Source organism: Pelodiscus sinensis, chromosome 6 (genome assembly GCF_052426305.1).
Source record: "Pelodiscus sinensis isolate ZL-2025 chromosome 6, ASM5242630v1, whole genome shotgun sequence".
Classification (NCBI taxonomy): Eukaryota; Metazoa; Chordata; order Testudines; family Trionychidae; genus Pelodiscus; species Pelodiscus sinensis.
In genome coordinates this window covers 132188985-132209562 of record NC_143057.1, presented here as the reverse complement: position 1 = coordinate 132209562, position 20578 = coordinate 132188985, and the positions used below count along the sequence as shown (strand labels likewise).

At 47.5% G+C, this 20578-nt stretch overlaps 1 protein-coding gene across 10 annotated transcripts in view; it reads left to right on the top strand.

Annotated features, from left to right (window-relative positions):
* Nucleotides 1–19715, top strand: part of LOC102461674 (myosin-IIIb-like) — a 166044-nt gene extending 146329 nt beyond the window's left edge. For 7 of the 10 annotated variants that reach the window (XM_075914722.2, XM_075914723.2, XM_075914720.2 and 4 more), the window contains 6 exons: nt 496–692; nt 2714–2803; nt 10560–10725; nt 11954–12268; nt 16593–16683; nt 18106–19715. In XM_075914722.2, coding sequence (XP_075770837.2) covers nt 496–692; nt 2714–2803; nt 10560–10725; nt 11954–12268; nt 16593–16652 — 828 coding nt within the window. In that variant the 3' untranslated portion in view covers nt 16653–16683; nt 18106–19715. Of the gene's footprint in view, nt 1–495; nt 693–2713; nt 2804–10559; nt 10726–11953; nt 12269–16592; nt 16684–17793 lie in introns of all 10 variants that reach the window. The other 3 variants (XR_012898732.2, XM_075914716.2, XM_075914717.2) reach the window with 3 other exon arrangements.
* The last annotated feature ends 863 nt before the right edge of the window (nt 19716–20578 follow it).

Below are 20578 nucleotides of genomic sequence, written 5' to 3'. Positions count from 1 at the left end.
CTACATGTTTTGTTAGTCTATAAAGTGCTACCGGACCATTTCCTAGTTCTTATGTTATTGGAACAAGTAAATAACTTTTCCTTATTCACTTTCTCCACACCACTATGATTTTATAAATTTCTATCATATCTCCCCTTCGTCTCCTTTTTTCTAAGATGAAATATTTCAGTTTTATTAATCTTTCATATGGCAGCCATTCCATATTCCTAATCATTTTTTACCCTTTTCTGAACTTTTTCCAGAGCTAAGGTATTTTTTTTAGATGAGGTGACCACATCTGTATGCAGTATTCAAGATGTGTGCATATCATGGATTTATACAGAGGCAATAAGATATTCTCTATGTTGTGGGGGTTGGCTCCAGGCAAGCTAGGGGCTGGATCTGGCACCCGGGCGTTAGATTCTCCACCCTAGGACTAGATGATAACAGTAGCTTGCTGGTCTAGGAAGCTATCAATTTCACCACCTTCTTTCTCTCTCTCTTCCCTGTTTTCAGTCAACTCCTTTTGATAATTTTCTGCGCTCCAGGCCCTGTCCTGTGTTAGGGACAGAGAGGCAGGCAGGAGAAGAAGAAGAAATGAGACAAATGAAGAGGGGAGCAACTCTTCGCTGGTTCAGAGACACACAGGCCCAGAAGGTTATGCAGGACAATGGAGCCTTTCCTGGCTGGCTGCATGGGATGATCAGCAGGAGGTGAGCTTCCTAAGAGCATGCAGCCTACCAAGGGACTGTGCTGTGCTGTGCTGTGCAGGCAGAGGCTGGTGTGTCTTTATAGAACCTGTGTGTGTGTGTAGGGGTTAGGGTGCCTGGAGAGAGCATGGACTGGTTTCTCAGGGAGCTGGGCAGAAGGCCCGAAGCCCTTCTGCTTTAAAGCATATTCCAGTCCAGCCCCAGGTCTTTTAAATTGCCTGGGAACGGGGAACTGCACAGTGCACTCTGGGAGGTGCAAACAGTGGGTGACCCTAGACCTGCCCCTTCCCATTCAAGGCCACCCCCCTTGTGCCAGAGATCCCATCCCTTCCAACAATGTGGAGTGCCCCTCCCCTCAGTTGCCCAGGGGCCTGGCAAGTCTTTTGGGTCCCAGAAGACAAGGCAGCTGTGTAACTCTGGACTGTTTGGTAAGCTGCACCCATTTAGAATGAAACTGTTTCAGTACAATTAAATGCAACATTATATTATCTAGGATGAAGGAATGCAGGCCATACCTACAGAATGAAGGGCCGTGTCATGGGAAGCAGCAACTCTTTAAATGATTTAGAGGTTGCAGGGCAATAGCAACTGAATGATGAATATGATGCTGTGACAAAAAGGGATCCTGGGATGTGTAGAGAGAGGAGTGGGGGGGGGGGGATTTTAACCCTGTATATGTAGTTCAATGCAGCAATACTCGTCACAGATCCCTGGGATCTGTGCTACATCTATCCTTTAAGCAGTCCCCTTCAGTGGGCCAGTCCCTCAAGAAGTCCTACCTTTCCTTTGGGGTAGGTTCTGCAGCCTCACAGCCTCCTAGGCAGAACCCTGCGGCTCTGCACTCCAATTTGATGCTGTGAGCTCTGCAAACCTGGGTGAAATGGACTCCTGATAATGACTTGGACAATTTTCAGAGATTAATGCATATCAGCAAGTGTTTGCAGTGACATTATTAGCCTTTTCAAAGCATATATATGAATATACTTGTCAATTGGAATCCAGCATGGAAATCCTTACACTAGCATACAATAATAAAGTCTAAAACATTGTCCATTCTGGTGAATCCACAGCAGGGGTAGGCAATAATTTTTGACCGGGGCCACTTCGGAAATTTTTGAAGTGGCTCCAGGCCGCCCCAGAAGGGGCAGGGCCTCAGGCGGAAGGGCTCGGGCTAGGACACTTCCTGCTTCCCCACCCAGAGACCCTGATTGATCTGGGGGTGGGTGAGTGCATGAAGTCTTTGCCCCCCCCCTTCCCCGAGAGAGCCGCCAGCTGTTCTGAACAGCTGGTGGTTCCCTCTAGGTGCCCAAGCCCCTAACGGTGGGAGGAGATTTCGTGCACTCTCCGCCCTGCCCCCAGGTCAATCAGGGCCTGGGGGAGGGGGAGCACACAAAGTCTCTCGCTCCCTACCCCCGCCCTGCAAGAGAGCACTGCGCTCAGAGTCAATCTCCAGCTGAACAGCAGCTGGTGGTTGACTTTAAGTGCAGAGCCCCTTGTAGAGCAAGAGGAGACTTTGCGCGCTTCCCCAACCCCCAGGCCTTGATTGACCTGGGGGCGGGGGAGTGTCAGGGACTCTGCAGGTTGGATCAACCCACTTGGCGGGTCAGATCAGGCTCACTGAGGCCTTTTTGCCCACCTCTGATCCAGAACAATTCACCAGCCATTTCAGGCTCTAGCTCTCAGACACTTTTGTCAGTTCCAGGATAGAGAGACTAATTTCCTCCAAAAACCCACGCTTTATTCCCTGACAGTCTTGTCTCAGCAGCACTGTGGGTGAGATCTCTCATTGGACTAACTTTTGTTGGTGAGACAAGCTTTAGATTTACACAGAGCTCTTCCTCAAGTCTGGGGAAGTATTTGCAATGTTACAATGCGCCTGGAGTGAAGGGGATGGATGTGATGAGAGTGAGTGTTGGCTGCATCATGGAGAAGGTGCTACAGGATGTGAAAAAGGAATGGGCTTTCCTTTTTACACAGGTTTTATTGTTGACTCTTGGATTAAAATCTTTCCTGTTTGCTCCCAGGGAAGCTGAGAATTTGCTGATGGAGAAACCTCTGGGCTGCTTCTTGGTTCGAATCAGTCAAAGCAGACCTGGCTACACCCTCTCATACAGGTAATGCACCCACTGCTTTTCTTCTGCCAGGACTCTGATGGTGGGCTTCACAAGGTATGCAAGCACAGTGCATCAGCTTTGTCCGTGGACTGAGATACTAAGGCTGGTGCCCTAGACACACCCCTGATCCGGTGCTCTACCCACAGTCCTGACCTGTCTCTAGACACATCCCAGAGGGACAGACGGGGGACTCTGATGTCTCCATAAATCAGAAAGATCCAGTATTGAGGATTAGATTGATTCATGAATGATGTATAGTAACTGCAGTACATGAGCTGGAGGGGATGTTAGATATGGGGACCTGAGTTGGCGGGCACTTGATGTGGATTCTGCATATAGGGATGGATGGAACTGGAGGTAAGATGGTGGATGCTTGATGATGTGAATGCTCCATCCATCCACATGTGCACCTGGATAGGAGCTGGAGATGGAGGATGGTGAGCATGGGTATTGCTTGAGGAGGTGCCATATTGGGTGGGAAGGAGATGCTGTGTCTGGGTCCTGCATTGGGGGATCAGACTGAAGGAGGCGCCATACAGGCGGTATTGCCTGGAGCAGGGACAGGCTGTATGGAGGAGGTTGAGATGTGTAAATGGGTAATGTACTTAGAGGGGAATGATGAAAAGGGTCCTTTGCACAGGTACCCTGTAAGGGAAAGAGCAGAACAGTGATGAAGGGGTGCAGGCTTGTGAGACAGAATGGGTTAGTGAGTAGTCATAAATTCTAAGGTCAAAAAGGATCACTATGATCATCTAGTCTGATCTCCTATCATGGGCTGGAGAACTGTCCCAAAAGAATGCCAGTTTCCTTATATTTTAGAAAAGCATCCAGTCTTGATTTAAAAATGGTCAGTAGATAATCTATCCCCACCACAGGTCCGCTGTTCCACTGTCCAACATGTGAACCTTTGTTTCCAGTCTGAAATTGTCTAACTTCAACTTCCACCAGTTGGATCTTGTTAGACCTTTGTAGGTTAGGCAGAAGATCCCTTTATTATCAAATTTCTGTTTCCCATGTAGGTACTTATAAACTGAGATCAAGTTGCCCTTCACTTTCTCAGTGAGAATCTAGACCCTGTCACCTTAAAGCAGGGATGTGCAAAATACAACCCTCGGGCTGGATCCGGCTCACCAAAGCCCAGCAGAATCCTCTGGCAGGTGGTCTGGCTGCTGCAGCCCCAAATGTCATTCTAAGCAGCCAACTGCTATGGCCAGCATGTGTGTGTCTCTGCAACATTGCCCCTTGGGAAGAGGGGGGAACTGGCCAATGGAAGATGCTGGTGTAGTGTTTGTGGGTGCAAGCAGAGACCCCTTACCTCCCTCCACCGCGAAGGGCTTGCCACACAGAGATACAGCAGCAGCCAGGGAGCTTGCCTGACGATCCTGCTGGCCGGGAACCACCTATGGTAAGGATTTCCCAAGCAGAGCCTCTAATTGGCACCCTTCCCAGGTCATAACCCCCCTACTGTACCCAAATCTTCCCTACCCCTGCCCCAGGTTACAACCTTCTCCTGCATCTCCAACACCTCCTGCCCCAGATCAGAACACTGCTTGAACCAAAACTCCTTCCAAGAACCTACAGCTCCTTCTGCACCCCAATCCCTTACCCAGAGGTCCCATATGTATCCAAACTCTACCCCAGACTCCAAACTCCCTCCATTAATATTATAGAAAATTGCAGCAAGTGACCACTTACTAAATTCCCCCCCCCCCCCATCAAAAATTATTTGCCCGCCCTGCTAAAAGGAAGGCAGATTTTAGTAAACTCTGAGAGATGGTAGGTAAAGTCCCATGGGAAGCAAAACTAAGAGGAAAAACAACTGGATACAGTAATTCCTCATTTAACACTATAGATATGTTTCAGAAAATGATCGTGTTAAGTGAAAACGTGTTATGCAGGGTCAGTTTTCTCATTGAAAATAATGGAAAAGGTGGGGATTGCATTTCAAGTGGTGGTGTCTGTTGGGACCGGGACATAAGGTTGAGGGAGAAAGGGGTCTGGGTTACAGCAGGAAGGCCAGGTGTTTGGCTCTGGGGAAGGAAAGGGGAGGGAGATTGGATTGGGAGTATGCCCCTGTGACGGGTCTGCCGAGACCCGCACTGCGTCCGGCGAGGGGGGTTCGGCGGGGAATGGCGCAGTGAGCAGTGAACTCTCTGCCGCTTTGCAGGGAGGTGGGGGAAGCCCTGCACAGCCACCGACGATGGGCCAGCTAGGGAAACCCAGCCGCTGGCCTGCAAATGGGGGCAAAGGAGAGGGGGCAAGGCGTCCAGTGAGGAGTCATCAGCGGGGAACAGCACGGCGAGTGGCGAACCCTCCACTGCTTTGCAGGGCGGTGGGGGAAGCCCTACGCAGCTGCCGGGAATGGGCCAACTGGGGAAATTGTGTTATTCTGGGGACGGTCGTGTAATTCAAAAAACGTTATGTAAAAAAAAAAAAATTGTGCTATCGTGAAAATGTCTTAAGCGGGCATGTATTAAATGAGGAATTACTGTACAGTAGGCAGTTTTTCAAAGGGATATTATTACGGACCCAAAAGCAAACCATTCCACTTTGTAGGAAAGACCACCTTGGCTTTACATGATCTGAAAATCAAAAAGGACTCATTAAAAAGTAGAAACTAGATCAAATTACAAAGGATAAATATAAGCAAATAATGCAAGTATGTAGGGGCAAGATTAGAAAGATGAAGGCACAGAACAAGCTCAGTGTAGCTAGAGATATAGAGGGTAATAAGAAAACATTTCCATTCACACAGCTCATAGAGATTTTCTCCATTTTGTCTTAGGTTTCAATCATTACCAATACAAAGTGCTACCATTTGGCCTATCTGCTCCTCCGAGAGTATTCTCAAAAATCATAGAATCATAGAATCATAGAATAATAGGACTGGAAGGGACCTCGAGAGGTCATCGAGTCCAGCCCCCCGCCCTCAAGGCAGGACCAAGCTCCGTCTACACCATCCCTGACAGATGTCTATCTAACCTGTTCTTAAATATCTCCAGAGAGGGAGATTCCACCACCTCCCTTGGCAATTTATTCCAATATTTGACCACCCTGACAGTTAGGAAATTTTTCCTAATGTCCAATCTAAACCTCCCCTGCTGCACTTTAAGCCCATTACTCCTTGTCCTGTCCTCAGTAACCAAGAGGAACAAATTTTCGCCTTTCTCCTTGTGACACCCTTTTAGATATTTGAAAACCGCTATCATGTCCCCCCTTAATCTTCTTTTTTCCAAACTAAACAAGCCCAGTTCATGAAGCCTGGCTTCATAGGTCATGTTCTCTAAACCTTTAATCATTCTTGTCGCTCTTCTCTGTACCCTTTCCAATTTCTCCACATCTTTCTTGAAATGTGGCGCCCAGAACTGGACACAGTACTCCAGCTGAGGCCTAACTAGTGCAGAGTAGAGCGGCAGAATGACTTCACGAGTTTTGCTTACAACACACCTGTTGATACAACCTAGAATCATATTTGCTTTTTTTGCAACAGCATCACACTGTTGACTCATATTCAACTTGTGGTCCACTATGACCTCTAGATCCCTTTCCGCCATGCTCCTTCCTAGACAGTCGCTTCCCATCTTGTATATATGGAACTGATTGTTCCTTCCTAAGTGGAGCACTTTGCATTTCTCTTTATTAAACCTCATCCTGTTTACCTCTGACCATTTCTCTAACTTGCTAAGGTCATTTTGAATTATGTCCCTATCCTCCAAAGAAGTTGCAACCCCACCCAGTTTGGTATCATCTGCAAACTTAATAAGCGTACTCTCTATCCCAATATCTACATCATTGATGAAGATATTGAACAGTACGGGTCCCAAAACAGACCCTTGCGGAACTCCACTTGTTATCCCTTTCCAGCAGGATTTAGAACCGTTAACAACAACTCTCTGACTACGGTTATCCAGCCAATTATGCCCCCACCTTATCGTGGCCCTATCTAAGTTATATTTGCCTAGTTTATCAATAAGAATATCATGCAAGACCGTATCAAATGCCTTACTAAAGTCTAGGTATATGACATCCACCGCTTCTCCCTTATCCACAAGGCTCGTTATCTTATCAAAGAAAGCTATCAGATTAGTTTGGCATGACTTGTTCTTCACAAACCCATGCTGGCTATTCCCTATCACTTTATTACCTTCCAAGTGTTTGCATATGATTTCCTTAATTACCTGCTCCATTATCTTCCCTGGGACAGACGTTAAACTGACCGGTCTGTAGTTTCCTGGGTTGTTCTTATTCCCCTTTTTATAGATGGGCACAATATTTGCCCTTTTCCAGTCTTCTGGAATCTCCCCTGTCTGCCATGATTTTTCAAAGATCATAGCTAAAGGCTCAGATACCTCCTCTATCAGCTCCTTGAGTATCCTAGCAGTCAACAGCTTACCTCAGAAAGCAGGACATGATACTGTAATAGTTCCTTACCTGGATGATTGTCTGCTAAAAGCGCATCCCAGACTCAACTCCTGATGCAACATTGTGTGCACTTCTGATATACTGTCTTAAAAAAAATTAAACTTAAAAAACAATAAATTGTGGGCTGTGCCCACAAAAGCTCACGATACCGTCTACATGTTTTGTTAGTCTTTAAAGTGCTACCAGACAATTTGTTGTTTTTTAAGTTTATCCTGTACAGACTAACTCGACTACCCCCCGAAGTTTTAAAAAAAATTGACAAATTGGAAAGGGCACAATAAAGAGCCACTAGAATGATTAAAAGCCTGGAAACTCTGCCTCATTGAGGGCATGCCTACACTGGGGAGTTATTTCAAACTAACTCCTCTTATTTTGAAATAACAAGGTGAGCGTCCACACTATCAAGCCTGTTATTTCAAAATAAGGGGCTTGTTATCATATATATAGTAGCCCAGTGTCTGTGAGTCTGTAACGCTGACGTACACGGCCACGCCCCCTGGCCATGTACGTCAGCACCCCGCCCCCCGTCCCCTCCTGCCGGGGAGCTCAGTTGAGTGCTGCACCCCTAATCCGGGCCGCCGGGGGAACCAGCAGTGCAAGGAGCCGTTTGGGCTCCCCATGGCGGGACGGGAAGGGGGGGGCGGGTTGGTGATGTACACGGCCCCGCCCCCTGGCCTCGCGGCAGCCCGGATGAGCAGGCAGCACTCAGCCAAACACCACGGCAGGAGGGGAAGGGCAAGGAGAAGGGGGGCAGGGAGAGACGGAGGGGAGAGAGAGAGACAGGAGGAGGAGGAGAAGAGAAAGGGAGAGTGAGAGGCAGGTGGAGGAGAAAAGAAAGAAAGAGATGGAGAGAGAGGCAGAAGGCGAAGGAGAGCTGCGGGGGGAGGCAGTAGGACGAGAGAGAGAGAGAGGGAGCCAGAGACTGGAGGCTCAGGAGAGAAGACCAAAGTGGAGGAGAGACCTGAAAATCCCATCTTATGATGGGCTACTTGGCTAGTTTAAAAATAACAACTCCTACTTGTGAAGGGCAATAAGCTTATTCTGAAATAATTATTTTAGGAGTTATTTTGAAATAACTTATTTTGCAATAACCTGGTAGTGTAGACATAGCCTGAGAGGCTAATGCAGCTCAATCTATTTAGCTTGTCAAACAGAATGTTATGGGGAGACTTGATTACAGTCTACAGTTACTAAAATGTGGACGAGATTCTGTCAATAGAATCATAGAATACTAGGACTGGAAGGGACCTCAAGAGGTCATCGAGTCCAGTCCCCTGCCCTCATGGCAGGACCAAATACTGTCTAGACCATCACTGATAGACATTTATCTAACCTACTCTTCAATATCTCCACAGATGGATATTCCACAACCTCCCTGGGCAATTTATTCCAGTGTTTGACTACCCTGACAGTTAGGAACTTTTTCCTAATGTCCAACCTAAACCTCCGTTGCTGCAGTTTAAGCCCATTGCTTCTTGTTCTATCCCCAGAGGCCAAGATGAACAAGTTTTCTCCCTCCTCCTTATGACACCCTTTTAGCTATCTGAAAACTGCTATCATGTCCCCCCTCAATCTTCTCTTTTTTAAACTAAACAAATATAATTCCTTCAGCCTTCCTTCATAGGTCATGTTCTCTAGACCTTTCATCATTCTCGTTGCTCTTCTCTGGACCCTCTCCAATTTCTCCACATCTTTCTTGAAATGCGGTGCCCAGAACAGGATACAATACTTCAACTGAGGCCTAACCAGCTCAGAGTAGAACGGTAGAATGACTTCTCGTGTCTTGCTCACAACACACCTGTTAATGCATCCCAGATTCATGTTTGCTTTCTTTGCAACAGCATCACATTGTTGACTCATATTCGACTTGTGGTCCACTATAACCCCTAGATCCTTTTCTGCCATACTCCTTCCCAGACAGTCGCTTCCCATTCTGTATGTATGAAACTGATTGTTCCTTCCTGAGTGGAGCACTTTGCATTTGTCTTTATTAAACTTCATCCTATTTATCTCAGACCATTTCTACAATTTGTCCAGGTCATTTTGAATTATGACTCTATCCCGCAGATTAGTCGCAACCCCTCCTAGCTTGGTATCATCTGCAAACTTAATAAGCGTACTTTCTATACCAATATCTAAATCGTTGATGAAGATATTGAACGGAGCCAGTCCCAAAACAGACCCCTGCGGAACCCCACTTGTTATGCCTTTCCAGCAGGATTGTGAACCATTAATAACTACTCTCTGAGTATGGTTATCCAGCCAGTTATGTACCCACCTTATAGTAGCTCTATCTAAGTTGTATTTACCTAGTTTATTGATAAGAAGATCATGCGAGACTGTATCAAACACCTTACTAAAATCTAGGTATACTACATCCACCACTTCTCTCTTATCCACAAGATTCGTTATCCTATTAAAGAAAGCTATCAGATTGGTTTGACATGTTCCCCATGTCGAACTACCTAGTCCATACCGTGTATAGCCGCGGGCAGGGAGTTCGAACTACGCGGCATTTAAAAATGGCGGCGCCCAGGAACATGCAAATAAAGCCTGGGATATTTAAATCCCGGGCTTCATTTGCAAGTTCGTATGCCTACATTAGCCACCCTAGTTCGAACTAGGGTGGCAGTGTAGACATACCCCAATTTAACTGAGTCCCAAGCCTGAGATTCCAGCCATCTTTTCACCACTTTTGACGTATTCCTCACACCCTCCTCTACTCATGCCTCTGCTTCTCTTCCTGCTCAGGTTCTTGCCAGTTCCTTCTGAGAAAAAACCGACAGACTACCTCACCACCTCTTCCCTTCCATTCCCTTCCCTTCCCATGACTTTCTTCTTCCAAGTTGCAGATTCCCTTTGTCCACTGTATTGGTAGTGCACCTACTCAATGATACCTCGTTTACAGGTACATTTTGAGACCTGTTGGCCAGTTTTAAATCCATTTAATATGTGCCCTCTTGCCTCTGTACCATTCTATTTTTTTTAATCAAAATGTTGTGTTACCAACATGCTGGCCATGCTGCAGGGTTTCAGAGCAGTGGACTGGGAATTGGGAGACCGGGTTTCTGTTCCTGGCTCTGTTATCTTCCCTGCTGTGACCTTGGGGAAGTCACTTCCTCTCTCCGTGACTTGGTTTCACCTCCCAGAATTTGTTTATTTAATGTGAATCCAGGGCAAGGACCATTTCTCGCTAGTGTCTGTGCAGCACCTAGAGTTGTAAGGCCATGTTCTTACCTGGGGCCTGTAGGAGTGTCTGTAATGCAGATGCTGCTGCAGGAAAGGCATGGAGATGTTTTGAGGCCCAGAGCAGTGTATCTTTCTGATTTTTAAGGGCTAAGAGCCGCTGCAGACATTACATGATTGAGATGCAGCCCAATGCACGCTACGTGATCCTGGGGGAGGACCGAGCTCACACATCTCTCACTGATCTGGTACAATACCATCGAACCATGGGAATCCAGCCCTTCATGGAGACGCTGACCATGCCCTGTGAGCAGGTGAGTGTTGGGGGCTCTAGTTGTGTCTTATGGGCAAAGCGTGGGGGAGCTCGGACTGTGCCCTCTGAGTTAATGGAATTGTCAACATAAGGAAGTCCAGACTGTGTCTGAGCAAAGTTCCATCTAGCCCAGTGTCCTGTCTGCCAACAGTGGTTAATGCCAGGTACTCCACAGGGAGTGAACAGAACAGGGAATCAACAAATGATTTCTCTCCTATCACCCATTCCCAGCTTCTGACAAACAGAGGCTAGGAACATCATTCCTGCCCATCCTGGCTAATAGCCATTGATGGACCTAGCTGCCATGAATTTATCTAGATCTTTTTTTTGAACCCTGTTAGTCCTGATCTTCACAACATCCTCTGACAAGGAGTTCCATAGGCTGACTGAAGCAGTTGCATGAAGAAATACTTCCTTTTGTTTTAAACCTGCTACCTATTAATTTCATTTGATGACCCCTAGTTCTCGTGTTATGGGAACAAGTAAATAATGTTTTCTTATTTCGTTTCTCCACGCCACTCATGATTTTATAGAGCTCTATCATATCTCCCCTTAGTCTCCTTTTTTCTAAGATGAAAAGACCCAGTCTTTCTAATTTCTCTTCATATAGCACCCATTTCAAATCCCTAATCATTTTTGTTGCCCTTCTCTGAACTTTTTCCAATGTCCCATTGGTAGTGTTGCTTTGTGTTCCTATAGGAAACATCCAATATGTTACCAAATGGTCAGGCAGCCCAGATTCCTGTGACCTTTATTCACTAGGGTGCACTAGCAGCTAAGCCAGTGGTTCTCAATCTGGGGCCCAGTCAGCACACAGCTGTGACCCATGTGATACCCTCAAAGCCATACAGGTAGTGTATATATATAGTGTGGCTGTGGCCCACGTAACACAGAGAGAGCCTACTATGGTAAATAGATTGACAACCACTGAGCTAGGCACAGACACACATTATCATTTTGTCATGAGGAGGCATGCTTTTGTTGAATCCCTAGCCATCCCAGGGAAGTTCTCAGAGCCGGGCATTATGTCCCTTTTCCCTAGTTACCACCCTTGGGAGTGGCTGTTCTAGCGGCAGGGGTACTATCACTGCTGGACACTTTGCTTCTAGTCCCTGTCTGCTGTTCTGGGACTCCTATATCTGGGCATTTTGCCTCTGCTAGTGACTCAGGAGCTCCTCCAGCTATTTGTGGGTCTCTGTGTCTTCTGAATGCTGTCCTTTTTCCTTCAGAAAGGTGATGGGGACTCTGATTATGAGGAGCTGAAATTCCACACCCTGGCCCTATGCCCAGCAGATGGAGAGAAACAGCCTCAAAAGGAACAGGCTGGTCTTAATGGGTTGCCTGCCGTCAGGCACATCCAGCACGTAGGAGCAGCCACTGTTCTCGAGCACATGCATTTCAAGAAATCAAAGAATTGCCAAGAGCAGCAGCCAAGCCCAGGCAAGGAGGGGGCGGAGCTGAGCCCACATGAGGCTGGGGTGGCCAGACATGTCTTTCCTCGTCTCTACCCCTCCATACAATTGGCAATGTGGGAAATCCAGCAGGTAAGTGTAGTTGTTCAGGAGGCGGTCAGGATTTACTGCTGAGGTGATCTCACAGGTCTCTGGCTCCATTGACGGTGATAATCAGAAGACTGCTTGCGTGTGTGCTCAGTGATGTGTACCGTATCGACTTGTGTGTTTAGTCTCCACAGCAGACTCTGAGAGAGCCCCCAAAGACCACAAACCGGAAAAGGATCGAAGGTGCCAGGCCAGGTTTATTGCTAAGCAAAGTACAGTAATAGTTGTTAGCAGCGGCGGATATAGGGCAGGGTGAACAGGGCAGCTGCCCCAGTCCCCACGCTTCAATAGGCCCCATGCACGCACTACAACCGGCTGTGGCCATGGCATATGCGCGAAATTGTGCTGCCCTGGGCCCCGCAAAACTCTCATCCACCCCTGGTTGTCAGTAGACTCTACTGAACCACTATGCATATGTACCCCATAGCAATAGAATGACTCAATCAGTAGGAAATTTCAACCGCCCCCTAGGTTATCCAAAGGCTGTCCCCCCAAGACACCACCTTATATACAGGTACAACAAATCACACCTCGTTGCTGACGTATTAAGTTGCCACCCCCTGACATTGTCAGATTGCCACCCTCTGATGCTACTTAGATCATAGAATCATAGAACTGGAAGAAACCTCAGAAGGTCATCAAGTCCAGCCCCCTGCTCTAGGCAGGACCAATTCCAACTAAATCAACCCGGCCAGGGCTTTGTCAAGCCGAGACTTAAACACCTCTAGGGATGGAGACTCCACTACTTCCCTAGGTAACCCGTTCCAGTGCTTCACCACCCTCCTAGTGAAATAGTTTTTCCTAATATCCAACCTGGACCTCTCCCACCACAACTTGAGACCATTACTCCTTGTTCTGCCATCCGTCACTACTGAGAACAGCCTCTCTCCATCCTCTTTGGAACCTCCCTTCAGGAAGTGGAAGGCTGCTATCAAATCCCCCCTCACTCTTTGCTTCTCCAGACTAAACAGACCCAAGTCCCTCAGCCTCTCCTCATAAGTCATATGCTCCAGCCCCCTAATCATTTTGGTTGCCCTCCGCTGGACCCTCTCCAATGTGTCCACATCCTTTTTGTAGTGGGGGGCCCAGAACTGGACATAATACTCCAGATGCGGCCTCACCAAAGCCGAATAAAGGGGAATGATGACATCTCTGGATCTGCTGGCAATGCTCCTCTTAATGCAACCTAATATGCCATTAGCCTTCTTGGCTACAAGGGCACACTGTTGACTCATATCTAGCTTCTCATCCATTGTAACCCCCAGGTCCTTTTCTGTAGAACTACTACTTAACCGGTTGGTCCCCAGCTTGTAACTATGCTTGGGATTCTTCCGTCCCAAGTGCAGGACTCTACACTTGTCCTTGTTGAACCTCATCAGATTTCTTGTGGCCCAATCCTTCAATTTGTCTAAGCCATTCTGTACCCTATACTGCCCTTAAGCGTATCTACCTCTCCCCCCAGCTTAGTGTCATCCGCAAACTTGCTGAGGGTGCAATCCATCCCCTCATCCAGATCATTAATAAAGATATTGAACAAAACCGGTCCTAGAACCGAACCTTGGGGCACTCCTCTAGTAACCGACCGCCATCCTGACATCGAGCCATTGATCACTACCCGCTGGGCCCGGCCTTCTAGCCATCTTTCTATCCATCTTACCGTCTCTTCCCATCTCTTCCTAACAATCCTTGCACCAGGAACAGAGTCCCATGGTCGAAGAAACCAAAGTCCTTTCTGCGACACCATCTGCGCAACCACGCATTTACGTCCTCAATTTGACGATCCCTGCCCAGTCCTTTCCCTTCAACAGGGAGGATGGAGGAGAATACCACTTGCGCTTCAAATTCTTGGATCCTTCTTCCTAGCGCTACATAATCCACAGTAACACGCTCAAGATCATTCTTGGCCGTATCATTAGTTCCCACATGGAGAAGCAGGAAGGGGTACCGATCCGAAGGTTTGATCAGCTTGGTAAGCCTCTCAGTGACATCCTGAATGCGAGCTCCCAGTAAGCAGCACACCTCTCGAGATTCCAGGTCCAGATGGCAGAGGGATGGCTCAGTCCCTCTTAGGAGGGAGTCCCTGACCACCACCACCGTGGAACCCCCATCCGTAGGACTACGCATCCCATGCCTTCCGGTAGATGGTGTTCCCTTTTGGTTTCTTCCTTGTGAGGTCCCTTCCAGAGCTTTCAGCACTGCAGAGCCTGTGGAGAGAGCTTGAAAGCGATTGCTTACCTCTCTAGCATCGGGGGATTCCTGTGCTGGCCTTTTTCCCCTTCTAGAAATTACATGCTGCCAGTTCTCTTCTTGGTCACGTACTGCCCTCTCTGGCTCCTCGGCCTGCCGTGCTTGAAGGATTAAATGCTGCCTTTTATCGAAGAAGTCTTCATCCTCTCTGATCAAGCGTAGGGTCGACACTTGGGCCTCCAGTCCTCTAATTTTTTCTTCCAAAATGTCGACCAGTTTGCACTTGGTGCAGATGAAATCTGTTCTTTCTTCCGGAAGGAAGACAAACATGGCACACGCTGTGCAGGTAACAACAGCAGACCCATCACCAACCATCGCTGCTGTCCTGGAAAAGGGATTTAAAAAGAAAGGCAAGAGAACCTCCCGCCCTTCCCAACTTCCTCTCAAAACTCCCTGTTAGCACTCACCTGTTCGCAAGCTCCTTGGTCGCTTGCCCACTGCCTTATAAAGTCCCTCCCCCTACCAAGGCTCAGCCAATCAGCAGAGGCTTCTAGAATTCAAACTTTAATTAGAATCCAACCGTTTCTACCTGCCAATCACAGCCAATCACAGCACAAACTCCATCAAGGGGAGGGGGAGGTGGGGAAAAAAAAAGCCTCACTCTCAAACACAGAGGAAAATAAATAAATAAACAAAAAACAAAAAAGAACACACACCAACCCTCACTCACAAACACAAGCTCAGCACACCGCAAGAAAGCCCCAAACACAACACCCACTTCCCTCAAGACTCCTGTATCTGCTTCTCCTCTACCTGGAGAACTCCCTCTCTAAAGCCTCACTCAAACAGGGAAAGAAAAAAAAAAACACCACCACACACCAAACAAACACAAGCTCAGCACACAGTAAGAAAGCCCCAATAACAAAACACACTTTCCTCAAGAGTCCTGTATCTGCTTCTCCTTCACCTGGAGAACTCCCTCTCAAAACTCCCTGTTAGCACTCACCTGTTCCATCACCCTCTACCTCGTGGTTTGATTAGATCATCTCTATCCATTATGCTGTCATTTTAGACCCTTTCCTGAACCTGGGTCTGTATCTGTGAGGAATGGGTACCAAGGTCTTTTTTAATGAGCTAGTGATATCATGTGCTTTCCACTTATGACCAGTACCAATTATTGTTCTGCAGTTGGTAGTTAGCACCAATTAGTGTTTTGCACTCTCAGCCCTGTTTGTGCCATGTTCTGTGAACTGGGGCCTACCTCTTGCTCACAGCTTAGCTTTGCTTTATGTTAGCCATGTTTTGTCCATTGTTAGCTAGGCCTCAGATCAGGCTTGTGCTGCATGGGCTTATGTTTTAGGCCTTCATCTTACTACAGTAAGAGGGCTGGCAGGTTCTGTCCATCCACCCTGTATCCGTTGGCCACAGAAGCAAACCCAATGGCTGTGTCTACACTGGGCCACTTATTCCGGAAAATCAGCCGCTTTTCCGGAATAAGCTGCGAGCTGTCTACACTGGCCCTTGAATTTCTGGAAAAGCAACGATGCTCTACTGTACAAAATCAGCCGCTATTCCGGAAAAACTATTCTGCTCCCGCTCGGGCATATGTCCTTAGTCCGGAACACTGTTCCGGAAAAGGGCCAGTGTAGACAGCCCAGTAGTCTTTTCCGGAAAAGCGCATCTACATTGGCCACAGACGCTTTTCCGGAAAAACTGAAAACGGAATAGTATTCCGTTTTAAGCATTTCCGGAAATTCATGCCAGTGTAGACACAGCCTATGTGTCCAGAGTCTCTGTGGATGAGTTAGAAGCTCTTTGCCTGGGGATCAAGAGAGGAAGAGGGCTCCCTACAAGTGGAAGGCAGTGGTCTCCTGCCTCTTGCAGGTCTTTCAGGTTTCTCGTTTTCCATGACCTGTGACTGTGGTCTCTGGATCAAGGATGTGTTTACTGGGAGCTACAAGGTTTCAGGCTCCTGTGTTCCTGGAGAGCAAATGGTGTGGGAGCCTCAGGGTGTGAGTGGCACAGGGCTTTGATGAGTGTGGTGTGGCTGTGGAGGCTGCATGTGTGTTGTGGGCAGGCTGCCACTCATCACCTAACATCGTGCCTCTGCTTTGCCCCGCAGTTCTCTGCAGACCCCTTGAATGGCTCCTCTGCCACACTGCCACTGAAGCCCCAGCACTGAAAGTAACAGGGCCCACAGTAAAAGTGACATGGTAAGAGCAGGGCCTCTGCAGCGGGACAGACAATAGATGTAGCTTCCCTAGGGAAATCAGAAGAACAGGGGAGCCATTTCATCTCATTGCACCTGTGGCTGCTTGGAGAGTCTCTCTGGGCCAGCGCCTATACAGATTTGGGAGTGGAAGGTAAAGCAGCTGCCAGCAGACGCCTAAGGGAGTTGCTGGGGTCTGAACCACTTGCGGGGGAGAATTTGTTGTTTCAGTAGCACTGGGGAGAGCACAGTGCATCAAAGGCAATAACCACATATTTCAGGAACCCTGAGGAACTCAGTCTGTTAAAGGCTGAAACATATGACAACAAATGGCCCAACAACAGGAGAGAATAAGTGTCACAGCAAGTTAATCTGTGTTCTGCTTTGTCCAACTGCATGTACAGCTTGTGAGTCAGAGAGGGGCCCAGAAGCCAGTGGGGAGACACTGAGCAGGCAGCACTAGACATGCAGCAAGGGCAGTGGAGAGAGAAAAGCAAGGGCAGAGCTGTGCATCTGAGGTAGAAGAGCTGGGATTTGATGTGGATGGAGCATGTAACCAGCGATGGGGTTTGAGTGAGGGCTGAAATAGTCTAAGCAGCAGGAGACAGAGGATACTGTAGCCATAGTATATGGGATGGATTACGGAGAGCACTGGGGAGGGAGTGACCTGATAAAAGATGGCCAGGAAGGAAGGCTTTTCCAGGGCTCAGGCACTGTGGCAGGATTTGAGGGAGGAACAGAGAAAAAATAAGTGCTGAAGAAAAAGCAGAGTTCTGAAAGCAAAGACTTTAAACATGGACAGTGACTGTCCACTAGCTCCTGCAATAAATGCAAGTACGTGAGGCTGAAAGCCAGGGTTCCTGAGATATGTGGGAGTTGCAGACTTATAGGGTAAGACTGAATTAGCAGCAGCTCTGGCTGGCATTTGCTGCCTCCACAGGGGCAGAGTTTGTTCTAGACAGATGGTGGGGACAGTCTTCTCTGCTGAAGTGTCAGCTGGTGGAATGCTGGGGGTTCATAGATGGCCAAGCCTGAAGGGACTATAAGAACATAAGAATGGCCATACAGGGTCAGCCCAAGGGTCCATCTAACCCAGTATTCTGTCTTCCAACAGTGGCCAATGCCAGGTGCCCCAGAGGGAGTGAACAGAACACGGAATCATCAAGTAATCCCTCCCCTGTTGCCCATTTCCAGCATCTGACAAACAGAAGCTAGGGACACCAGTCCTACCTCTTCTGGCTAAAAGCCATTTGATGGGCCTGTTCTCCATGAATTTATCTAGCTCTCCTTTAGACCCTGTTGAAGTCTTGGCCTTCACAACATCCTCTGGCAGGGATGTTTGTGTATTGTGTGTAGAAACACTTTGTTTTAAACCTGCTGTCTATTAATTTCATTTGGGTGACCCCTAGTTCTTGTACTTCCTTAGGCAACTACAGCCCATTGGTGATCTTCCAGAAAACATCATCCTAGCCACTATGGATGTAGAAGCTCTCTGTGCCAACATTCCGCACAAAGCTAGACTACAAGCTGTCAGAAACTGTATCCACCATGATGTCACAGCACAGCCAATTGTTGAGCTTTGTGACTTTGTTCTCATACACAACAATTTCAGATTTGGGGATGATTTATACCTTCTAGTCAGAGGCACAGCTATGGGTACCTGCATTGCCCCACAGTACCGCCAGCATTATTATGGCTGACTTAGCTTTCATCTCCAAGTGCTCCTCCTCTACTTGCACTACATTGATGACATCTTCATCTGGACCCATGGGAAAGAAGCCCTTGAAGAATTCCACCAGGATTTCAACAATTTCCGCCCCACCATCAACCTTAGGCTGGACCAATCTACACGAGATCCACTTCCTGGATGCCATAGTGCAAATAAGTAATGGTCATATAAACACCACCCCATACCAGAAACCTACTGACCTCTATATTTACCTAAATGCCTCATCCAGAATACGTCACACAATCCACTGTCTACAGCCAAGCCATAAGATACAGCTGCACTTGCTCCAATCCCTCAGACAGAGACAAACACCTACAGGATCTCTATCAAGCATTCTTAAAACTACAACACCCACCTGAAGAAGTCAAGAAACAAATTGACAGAGCCAGGCAGAAGAAGTCACCTACTACAGGACAGACCAAGAAAGAAAGCAACAGAATGCCATTGGCCCTCAGGTAAAACCTCTCCAACACATCATCACAGATTCACACCATATCCTCGATGACAATCCCTCCCTCTCACAGACCTTGGGAGGCAGGCCAGTCCCACCTTGCCACTGAGTGCATCAATAGGAAGGGATACTTCTTGATGGTGCTATAGACCCTTGTGGTTCACTGTGGGCATTTCACAGACATTAATGCAGGATGGTCTGGAAAGGTCACAATGCACACATCTTCAGAAATACTGGCCTGTACAGAAACCTGCAAGCTAGGACTTTCTTTTCAGACCACAAGATTCCAGTGGGGGATTTGGAAATCCTCATTGTTATCCTGGGAGACCTAGTTTAACTCTTATAGTCCTCACTCATGAAACCATGCATGGAGCACCTGGACAGCAGTAAGGAACATTTTAACAACAGGCTGAGCAGGTGCTACATAGTGGTCGAATGCACCTTTGGGGGATTGAAGGTGAGATGAAGGTATCTCTACGGCAGGCTAGCCTCACTGAAGACAATATTCCCCTGGCTATTGCAGCTTGTTGCACTGTGCATAATCTGGGAGAAATGTGGGGGGAATTGTTTATTCGGGGTGGAGTACTGAGGCACAGCACTTAGCTGCAGAGTTTGAGCAGACCGACACTAGAGCTGTTAGAGAAGCTCAAAGACCTGCTGTTAACATCAAGGTGGCGTTGAGGATGCACTTTGAAAATGAGGGACACTGAAATCTCTCATAGAGTTTCTTCCAGGTCTCACTCCTCTTCCAAAGCAATACTTGGCCAGGAATTTGCCTTTAAAACCTGCACCTGGGATCGCAGTGATTGATTTGTGAGATTGTTGTATAGTAAATAAAAATGTTGAACTGTTAAAACAGTGTACCTTCATTCATTTGAAAATAGTGCATTATAACAAATAGTGCATTGAAATAAAGCACCCCTGAGAGATGGTAAGGGAAAACAAATCCGAAAATACCAGACCTTTTAGGTGTCTGGTATTTTCTGGGGTTTTTTCCAGATGAGGCAAAAATGCTGGACTGTCTGGATCAATACTGGACACCTGGAAACCCTATGATCAAATTTGGGAGAGGGGATGGAGTGCATAGGAAAATGAGGGCTTCCAGAGAAAGTAAAGAAATATGTGGGCATGGAGACGGGGTTGCTGGATACAGAATTCTGAATCTGCTGTGACTGAGAGGGGCCCTATGTTGGATCACTGTGCTGCTTCTCTAAACACTTCAGGATCTTGGTCTTTTCCTCCATGACCCTGATCATGTGTTCTGTGGTCTGCCTGGCAAAGGCCTGGTTGTCCTTGCAGTTCCTCAGCTCCCTTTCCAAACATCTGTCTGCACTCACTCACTGATTGATTTAGCATTTCACAAACCAAAATCCTCCCTGTTTTTTGTCGGAAGTTTCCTTATCTGTTTCAATTTCTCCATTACAGTACACAGAGGGGCCGCCAAGGTCTCTATTCTGTAGAGTGCACAAAAAGGAGTCTGTTAACATCAAGTCCTACATTGAACAGTTCGCTGACAAACCTCTTTTCCAACATTTCCAATCACTTTCCCCCTGACTCTTGCAAACAATGCATCTTGGCAAGCACCATAATCATGATGAGTGAGGAGGTGGGCTTGCCTGGCAGTCCGTCATATAGACAAAAGAAATTCCAAACAGGGTGTAGTAGGGCAGAGAGGTTGCCCACTGACGCTGAGGGGGAGGTGCCTCTTCCCCCACCTCC